The sequence below is a fragment of the Sipha flava genome, unplaced genomic scaffold (assembly GCF_003268045.1).
Source record: "Sipha flava isolate LNK unplaced genomic scaffold, YSA_version1 559_pilon_pilon, whole genome shotgun sequence".
Classification (NCBI taxonomy): domain Eukaryota; kingdom Metazoa; phylum Arthropoda; class Insecta; order Hemiptera; family Aphididae; genus Sipha; species Sipha flava.
The window spans coordinates 959-11,320 of NW_020273541.1; the positions used below are offsets into that span (position 1 = coordinate 959).

General features: G+C 29.6%; 1 protein-coding gene across 3 annotated transcripts; it reads right to left on the reverse strand.

The window, feature by feature from the left end:
- Nucleotides 1–3,285: 3,285 nt before the first annotated feature.
- Nucleotides 3,286–9,703, reverse strand: LOC112691110 (activating transcription factor 7-interacting protein 2-like). Of its 3 annotated transcripts, none has more exons than XM_025565261.1 (3): nucleotides 9,640–9,703; nucleotides 7,398–7,822; nucleotides 3,286–4,582 (listed from the first exon to the last, which is right to left on the reverse strand). In XM_025565261.1, the coding sequence occupies exons 2-3, from the start codon at nucleotides 7,763–7,765 to the stop codon at nucleotides 3,304–3,306; spliced, it is 1,647 nt and encodes a 548-aa protein (XP_025421046.1). In that variant the 5' UTR covers nucleotides 7,766–7,822; nucleotides 9,640–9,703; the 3' UTR covers nucleotides 3,286–3,303. The 3 variants fall into 3 exon arrangements, with proteins under 3 accessions (XP_025421046.1, XP_025421045.1, XP_025421047.1); XM_025565260.1 differs by having other exon boundaries at nucleotides 9,397–9,698; XM_025565262.1 differs by lacking the exons at nucleotides 7,398–7,822; nucleotides 9,640–9,703 and adding an exon at nucleotides 5,591–5,780.
- Between the last annotated feature and the right edge of the window lie 659 nt (nucleotides 9,704–10,362).

Genomic DNA, 10,362 nt, shown 5'->3' on the forward strand with positions numbered 1-10,362 from the left:
CATTTTCTGATCGGCCAGCCATTGCTTGCCGTACCTCCGCGCTCATCCGGTGACCTGGAGCGATCTATTGCCAACAGATGGAAGTTACTCGATCAATGCCATCAGGCCTTTTGGCAATGGTGGACCACCGAATATTTATACACTCTCTAGGAGCGCACAAAATGGACGGACTTTTGCGCGACCCTTTAGTACCGTCGTTGGAGTGGCGATTCGGCCGTGTGACCGACGTGGTCCCGGGGCCTGACGGCGTCGTGCGCGTAATCCAGATCTTAACGTCTCGTGGCCTAGTGACACATCCGGTAATCAAGGTAATTGTGTTATTCACCCAATAAATCTGGCGTACTGCGACTGAGATGATCCCACCTTCCCTCTATCACCTTTGTTCTTTGGCCACTATAATGTAAATTGTATAAAATAACATGTATTTTTTTTTCTTATGTTTATTATTATTAATTTCCATTTGATAACGGTTCGGATCGTGTTATTTGTTGGTTGTTATTTTTTTATTTTGTGTAATACCGATACTGACAACCACCCCTTCACCGACCATGGAAGGCTGGACCAGTACTCTTCCATGGGGGGGGGGGGTATGTTCGAGCTGGTTGTCCAACTATAATATTGTCGACCTTATCTGCGGTTTTCCCCGCGATAACCGCGACCGATGGTGAGCCCCGACGTCGTCACTGTCCGTATTCTTTTTACGGACCCCCGCTAGTCGTCGTCGTATGTTCGCCTCTGACACCGGCACGTCGTCGATCTATCGTGGCGTGTGGTGTTGTTTTATTTTGTTTTGTTCACACTGGTGCGCATTTTGTTGATTCACGCCGTTTTTACCTTCCGCGTGATTTTGCGGTGTCGTGCGCGTCGTACTCTGGCCGGCGTACATTTTTGTGGAGTTTTAGTATCACCATCGTGTGTTGTACCGCCGGTCGTGTCATTTTGCCGCCGGTCGCCATTGCGCCGTTGTGTGTTGTACCGCCGGGCGTGTTTTGCACCATCGTCACTGCGTCGCCGTTCGTACGATATATCGTTGTTCGTGGAGTGCCTGCCCGCTCTCGGCAGCAGGAAGCTGACTGCACTGTTGTCGATGGAATTGAGGCACTATCGTGGTTGGCTGTATTGCGTTTTATATTCATGTATTTAGGTTTATATTAATATTTTCTGTATTATTATTATTACTATTATTATTCCGGGCGCCCGATTTTATATCGTATGTACTGAATTTTAATAAGTTATTAAACAATTACTTTAGATTAATAACAAACCTTGTTATTATCATTTATTAGATTTTAAGTGTGAGGTAACCAGTCAAATGTTCTACCTGATCGAACATTATTCAATAAAATAACAGTAACATGTTTTATTAATTAGGTAAAAAGAACTATAATATGATAATTCGGAGCAATTCGGCGTTGTACCTCTGCGTGAACGCACATCTGTCGTTATACACATTCCGGTATCTTGATTCCACTATGTCGTAGATCTACTCGTAATCACTATTCTATTAATTAATGTGCGCTCCACGGTTATAACGAGCGTGTGGCTATGTGGAGCCCTAGTGTCAATGATTAGAATCGCAGTGCGTCTCATTCCGGTTCCCCCTCTCCGTCTAAAAAAAAAAATCCACCAAACGTTTGTTGTCGTCTTCTTCAAACTCACCAACGACTCCATCTCATTTGGGAAAAAAACTAAAAGTTTTTTGCTCAACAAATCGCTATGCTATTTTAGCGACCAAGGATGACAACGTTAAACCAACTGTAATTTCAACCAACACGGTTATTGACAGCGAGCAACTCATTTCACTTGAGGGAAAAAACAAATTCCAACGTAAGGGATCCACCAATCTACATTAAAAACACACTTCTATAGTTAATTTTTCAGCTCTCAAATATACGTTTATACGACCCACTAGTGTAAACGGTTTCTCTTATAAGTCAACTTTTTTCATTTTTAATTATTCGTCCAAGTGGAGTTTCGAACTTCAATGCTGTCATCGAACATCTCGCAAGTTCGGATGCTTGCTATCACTCATTTAACTCTCCTCCACTTCGGTCTTATAGAGTCGTCATCAGAAATTTTCACCATACTACTCTCATCATGGATATCTCAGAAGCTCTGGGTGACCTGGGATTCTGTGTTAGACGAGTTGAAAACGTTCTTAAGAATGGTCTCCCATTACCTCTTTTCTTTGTAGGCCTAACTCCAAACGACAATAATCATGACATTTTTTAAACCGTCTTCATTATCGAACACAATTATCAAAGTTGAAAAACCTAATAAAACCAAGAATGGACCGCCCCAGTGTCATACCTGCCAGAATTATGGGCACACAAAAAATTATTGTGGTCACCTCCCTCGCTGCGTCAAGTGTGGGGAGAATCATGACTCCGAAGATTGTACCAAAGATAAAAAGAGTCCACCCAAATGCGCTCTTTGCCAGGGTGCCCACACCGCTAACTTCAAAGGCTGTCCTGTTATTAAGTCGCTGTCAAAACGCCCCAAAGTAAATAGGAAGACCTCTATAATAGCTCCAGCATCTACTGTTCCAGGATAATTTTCAAAATTGAGGACAAAACCCAAATCCTATGCCGAAGCAGTTAATTCTGATATTTCTCCAGCTGAAACCATCTCGTCCATTTTATCTAATTTCATAAATAATTTAAATTCACTAATTAGCCCGTTAATCTTCCTCCTTACGGAGGTCATACTAAAACGGTACTTTCCTTAATTGTATTTTTATTATATCATAACCCCTTGTTAACCCCCCTCACCAGAGTAAGATTGAATATACGCCACTGTAATTTGTTAACACCCTTTTATAAGAAGAGATGAGAAGCATACTTCCATTTGGAACAAATTTAAGAGCCTAAGGTAAATATTAAGTGGTGTTCCATAAAATAGCTATCTAGTTTTTAGTAAGTTATAAAGAAATGGAGATAAAAAACAAAACAACAGCACTAGAATATTTTGAAGATTTAATTATAAAAAACAATTCAGTGTAGTAAATTTAATGTACATTTTAATATATATACAACTATTAAAAAATTTATTACATTTATAATTTTTTTTTTTTTTATGAACTCATGTAAGGTTATTCTTTATACAAATATAATAAATTACAAAAAATCATTGAAAATTGTCAACTATTACAGGCATAATATATAATAAAATTCAAAAAACCATGGACATTATTAATAATTATAATATGACAATAAAAAGTTTGTTTAATACAACAATATTTTTTAAAAATAATTACTAAACTTATTTGTAATTAAAAATACTCTGGCCAAATGGTAAAATCAATTATTTTATAATTTTTTTTATCGTGAAAGGTGCCTTTCTTTTATGAATATCTATTGCCCTCAAAGCAAAATAGTAAGTACATCCTTTAATACATTTATTAAGGTCACATTTCATGGGTAATTTATCTACTTTAATATCACCTACTTTTATCCACATCGAAGAGTTAGGAATTGTGTTAGTCTCTCGACATACAAACAATTCAAACATATTTATTTTTGCCATCATTAAATCCAATTTCATATCCCAGTATAATATCACTTTATTTTCATGATCTTTGATGTCTAAAATAGGTGCTGGCAATTCATTTTTCCACGATGGATCAGAATTATAAAGGTGTTCTACAGGAAAAGGTGGAGGATATTGTAATGTCTTTGGTAACTCTGGTATTTTAATATTTATTATACTCTGATCATCAGTTTTAGAATGAATTTTTTCACAGTTTTTAATACTTAAATCACATATTTTATTATCTCTAATTTTTGTAGAGATACCTTCATTTACATCATCACTATTGATTTCATTGTTAACAAACATTGGTTTTGGTGCAGATTCATGTTTAAGGGTTAATGTAGATAGGCATGTTTTTCTGTTTAATGATGTACAAGCTTCAACATTAATAAGCAGTGATTTGATATTGCAATTATTATTAATGTTATAAATTGGTGTGGCATTTCTTGATTCCGATTTCTTTAAATGTAAACCAGCAGATTCTTGACCTGTTTTTGCTAACTTGGGTATTTTAATATTTAGTATATTCTGATTATTAGTTTTATTAAAAGATTTTTCTCGTTTATTTTTATTTGAGCCACTTGTTTTAATATCAGGATTACAATTTTTTTTACATTTATCTTTTATATCAACAAAGGTAGAGATCTTATAATTAACATCATCACAATTAATTTTATCGTCTATAAGCATTGTTTTTGATTTCGATCCAGAATTACATTTACATGTACATGTAAGTAAACATGTTTCTTTATTTAATGATGTACAAGCTTCAAAATTAATAGGAAGTGCTTTATTATTGCAGTTATTGTTAATGTTATCATTTGGTGTAACATTACTAGTTTTTGATTTTGGGTCTATTTTATGTTTTACTTTTAATTTTTGACATTCCTCAATTACACCAACTAAATTAATAGAAGAGCATTTAGTTTCTTGTTTTTTATCAACCAACATTGAATTTGTTGAATGTTTATTTTTATTTAAAGACTGATCAATTTCATTATCTGATATTTCTATTATTTCTGGATCAACATTCATATTTTTCGATTGATCACTAAAAAAATAAAAAATAAACTAAGGTTTAATTGCTTATTATTAGGGCTCGGATTTAAATGCACTTAAAACCATCCAAATATGCTCCAAAAAAATAGCCAAAAATGTCCTTAAAAAATGCATTTTACCACAAAAATGAACTTAAAAATGACATATTTTTTTTTTGTTTTGGGCATTATTTAACATGATATTTAATACATTAAAATCACATTCATACGTAATACGAGCAAAGTTTGAGAGCTAATACGAACTTAAGTTGATTTTTCATTTGACTGAATACTGGTGACGTTCCATAGTCAATAATAAATTAAGATAAGATAAAAACTAAATCGAAAAATAAAGATTGACAATGTGTATGGAAAAATCTGATAAACCTAATTAAGAATCAAGAAAATAATTTTTCTTTTGATTTTATTTTGAATAGGCTAAATTTGTTTAGTATATTGAACAAATATGCATTAAAAACCAACAAAATGACCTAATAACACTATAAATGCTCTAAAAATGAAAAAAACGTTGAAATATGCAAAAAAAAAATGCAAAATAAAATTCGTAGTTTTGAAACCCTGGTTACATGAAACGAATAATGTTATTAGAAAGCATTGTGGATAATCAACCAAAAAATTATACACTTTGCATTGAATTCCGGGCCCTACTTATTATGTTGTTACAATTGTTTGTACTAAGTATTTTTTTTTTTATATTAATTTTTCAGTATGTACTAGTTTTATAGTATCTGCTCATTAGATAGTATTTCAATAATATTATGGAATATATGATTCGTGTCGCAACTAGAAGCTTGCGAGATGAGCAACTGCCTATAGTCTATTCAGAATAAGAAACGTAGTCGGGGGCGACCAGTTTTCGACGGTAGCGGTCATATATTTCCCCCACTGTGCCGTCTACTCTACCGACACGTCGCGACGGCGGCCGTCGACATACGACCGTTGTCGACGCATGACGTAAACACATTAACAATATTAATTATTTTATTACATAAACAATGTACTTCAAGTTATTTGTTCGCATCACTGGTCAATAGTAGAATAATGCGGAGCTCTCGCTGACAACGGTGTTGAAGGCAGACGTGCATAGTGAGGCCACGCCCATGTACAATAATCGGCCGCCGACTACGTTTCTTATTTTGAATAGACTTTTTTATAGAGTGTGTAATAAGGGGGGTTACATTTGAGTTGTGTAAGGTTTCTTTAAGTAAAAATAATTCTGAAAAAAATTGAATACATTAAAAAAAAAAAGTATTGATAGTTTATGTAATTTTCTTAAATAGTTTAAAACAATAATGATAATTTTGACACGGTGAAGAGACATAATACTAGTGAACCCTACTTAAAGCATTAATTTGGCATCAGATAGAAATTATTGTAGAGGAATTGTAAAAATGGAATTAAATCTTAAAAGTTTGTTTTTAGCCTCAGAAGAAGAAGAGATAATTTTGAATTAAGATATTTAATGTAATATTATTTCTATAACGCGTGTTCATCAATTTAGGAAACAACTTCATTTTTCCACTATATTCATTAGAATAAATGTAATTTTATTTTACAAGCAAGTGGTATATAAATAAATATTTATAGACACATTTCAAAAATGTTATTCTAATAAGAACATATGCAGTGCAATATGTGTATTTTATTTTTTTTATTATTGTTATAAGTAACAACATCTATTTTGAGCACCATATTTAGATAGGCTTATTTTTTAAAGTTCTTTTTATGTATGAACTATGTTTCTAAATTCATAATTGACCGAATAAGAACCATTTCAATTTTAAAAAATAATACATTTTTATAATTCATTAGAGTGCATACAATTTATATATAAATATTTGCATTTATAATTTATTTAAATATTGGTTTTTTTTAATATATTTTTTTTTTATACGAGTTATAAACAAAATTAACCTTGTTTATAACACATATGTCAGTATGTTAAATAACATATTAATAATTAACTAAAAACTAAGAAAATTTATGAAAGTCTTTAATTTATGGTAGTTGCAATAGAAATTCTTGTTAGATAGCAGAAATGTATACTGAACAATACCCAGGTCGGTACCATCTATCGCATATACTTTTTATTAAAATAGAAAAAATTATAGAACCACGGAGTAATTTTTGTAAAAATAACATGCAATTAACAACCCAAAGTAAATAAAATTTGTGAAAATTTGGAACTTCAAGTTATAGTTTACATTAAATTGAATCCACCATCTTCAGTTTGATTCTTGTAATAATCAAATTTTAATAAATAATTTTGCACCCATATTATGTTAATCTTGTATATAACACTAAAAGAAAAAAAAAAATTACCTAAAAATATTCATAAAGGAATCAAAAATAAATAATTATAAATGATTAAATGAATTATAAAAATGTTTTATTTTTACAAAATTGAAATGACTCTTATTCAGTCAACTTTGAATTTAGAACCATAGTTGATACATCAAAATGAGTTAAAAAACAAATAAGCCAGTTCATAAATGGTGTTCAAAATAGGGATTACTATTTAAAAAAAAAACATGATAGTATAGCGCATGCGTATATCATAATGATAAATTCTATTAAATATATCTATAAATGCGTATTTAAATATTAAATACTACTAGCTAGTAAGAAAAATTAGATATATTCCAATGTAATATGGCCGAGAAATAAAATAAAAATAAAACTCTTTAACATTTTTAAGGTAAATATTTATTTTATTAATAAATTACTTTTTGACCGAAAGAATAAAATTGTAGAAATACTATTAGTTATGAAAATTATTAAGAAAATTGTTATTTTAAAATACTACACCTTTCTAAATATATGTTAACATTTTGGTTCACTGAACAAGTCAAATTCTTCCTTGGTTGAGCTTGTTTATTAATTTTTAAATCTTTTTCCAATTGTTTAATAAGATTCCCATAAATATATGCTTGGGTTGAATAATAATTATATTCCTTAGTCCAATAATTAACATTTGAAGAATGAACAGATTTTTCAGAATTTAGATTTTCTTGAATTTCGGTATTATCAATAAGTTTCATTACTTCTCTATATACGATCATATCAAATTTAGACAATGGTAATTCTCTAACATTGTTATTGAATCTGAAGGATATTCGAGGTTCTTGTGTATTATCATTAGTTTTTTTGGACTCTCCATTATTATTTTTATTCATTATAGATATAGTAACTGTGTTGTTTCAAAGATAATCTATTAATCCAGACTTCAACAACTGTAAATAAAAAAACATGATGTATTAATATTATTGTTAATCATTTATTTTATGTCTATAAAATAATTTTATTCAAAGTGTATTTCAAGGTATATGGTTTTTTGTTATTTCAATATTATAGGGCTTAAATTCTAAAATAAATGCTTCTTTTTGATATATAAGATAAAAATCTAATTTTTATACAAAAATTTGTTTCATATGAATTTGATTCCAAATAAACTAATTATTATTTGCTTTTTTGGCTTTTTTTTGTATAAATGTTTTTTCAATTATTCCAACCATGGAATTTTTACATGTTTATTATTCTATAGTAATAAAAAAATTGTTTACTTAATTAATAAGAAGTATAACAATCTGGAATATGGACTAAATAGTTGTATTGGATTATTATTGTTTTCGTTATCGGCTTGATTATTAAATGTATTAAACATGTTGATTATCAATCTACAGACAAATTATTGATAAAATGTAAAAGTATTATATTTGATGCAGAAAAGAAGTTAAATGAAGCTAATGGAAATATTGCAACTGCAATTTTAGGTAAACTAAATTGTGTTCTTTTATAAAACAAATACTGGAAACAATTACTAGACATTAATTATAAACTGAGTAGCGTTTAATCAAACAAAATTAATTATCATTGATTTGATTTAAATGAAACTTCTTGTATGAAGTATGCATCGATAACTTCAGTGGATGTAAGGCATTTGTTTTTTTATGTATAAAAATATTCTGTCAGATAGTAGTCAGTTTCATTACTGAAAATCTTACAAAATACATGGTTTTTAATTGTTTATTTAATTCAAAATAATTTTTTTTATTCAGTTTTATTATTCATTTTGGTCATGCTTTTTATTTTATTTTTTAAAACAATTTTGTGCTTTTTTTGTTATATATATTGCTTTGAAATCCAATCCCTAATAATAACCAATTCAAAAAAAATGTATTAATTATTAAAAATTATTAATTTAATTTAATATTAAAATATTAATACTTATTTTTAAACATTAGAGGAAAAAGATGACGAGCAGAAAAGATATGGTTGGATATGATTGAGAATGATATGTAGACTATTGGTATGCGCGTAGAGGATATAGAAAATTGAGATTATTTGATGTTTAAAACAAGAGTGGTTGACCCCAATTAATTGGGAGAAAGGTGAAGAAAATGATTAATTATTAAAATATTTAGATATGCTAACCTAGTCTTATAACAATCTCTTAAAGACTAGGCGAGGTATTTTGATACCTTAACACAAAATTTAATTGTACCTGGGATGAAAGAAATAAAAGAATTATTAATAATAATATAATAATAATAATTATATTATTGTATAATTATTAGGCTCAGAGCACACCAAATGATAATAGTGAGATATTTTAATAAATAAATTGGTCAAACATATGTCCCATTCGAGAAGATTCTACAATTTCAATTCAGAATTCAGTAAAAAATACAATTTAGTAAGCACTAAACATTTTAATTAGCATGAGAAAAGCCTTGCTTTTTTGTTTGAAACTTGTATAGCTATTTCAGAAAAATTATTGTACATAAAAAAAAAAGTTACTGCATACATGATGGAAAATCTACCAGGCATTGCTGGATTATTACACCAAAAATATTGTTTTATCCGGCATCGTTATAATCGAATTCCACTTCACTTTTACTTTCAATAAATTACCGAAGTAAACAAGACAATATCAAAAATAATTGATGTAGTAATTAAAATGCTAAAATAGAGCTCAATGCGCTTCATAAACGTTACATTACCACAGTTAAGTATATATACTCATTAAAAATATTACTAATGTATTTACACACAAAATATCGGCAACGTATCTTCCAGAGATATATGAAACAACTTAAATAAATACAAATTTTTCCATAACGAATAATTTGATAAGAGTTATCATCATGGTTAACCACAGATATCTAGATTATACTAGATAACGAACTACCGATGTTTTCCATTGAGAGAAGTGAAGCCCGGGGACGCAAGATTATCATACGTCCGCCATGTTTTCGGTTGGCAAAACAATATTTACACTATATAAAATAGTTGAACACACTAAATTATTAAATTAAACATTTTTCATTACGTTTAATCAAAATTAAATTTCATTATAGAATTGAGAATATTAATTTAAAATTGCACTAATGAATATTTACATAATGTATATAATATATATTGATTATATTATACTCGTAATCAATGAGTATACAATAAATAAAATGACTTATTTAAATACACAAAACCATATCACTATACTTATTATATTTAGTTTTAACTATTATATATATATTAATTAAAATATATAAAATAAATGTTTATGTACTGATATACTGTAGTAGGGTTTGTTTTCCAAGTTTGGTTACTAAGCTTAGCGCAATTGATTGAAAAGCCTGAATTGGCCTGATGTTCGAGGGATTTGCTGGACCCCAGATTGCTATTTCATAAGACTAGATTGGTCTTATGATTGACTTATATGTAATAAGTTTGTTTTGGAGTGTTATTTTGGAGTTTAGGAGTGGTCGGAGGA

What these genes read in the sequence shown, in the direction of transcription:
- LOC112691110 (XM_025565261.1), bottom strand. Translation starts at nt 7,765, where the DNA reads ATGAATAAAAATAATAATGGAGAGTCCAAAAAAACTAATGATAATACA. An exon ending in GTTAACATATATTTAGAAAG is followed by an intron (nt 4,583 to 7,397) that starts GTGTAGTATTTT and finishes TTATTTTTTTAG; the next exon opens with TGATCAATCGAAAAATATGA.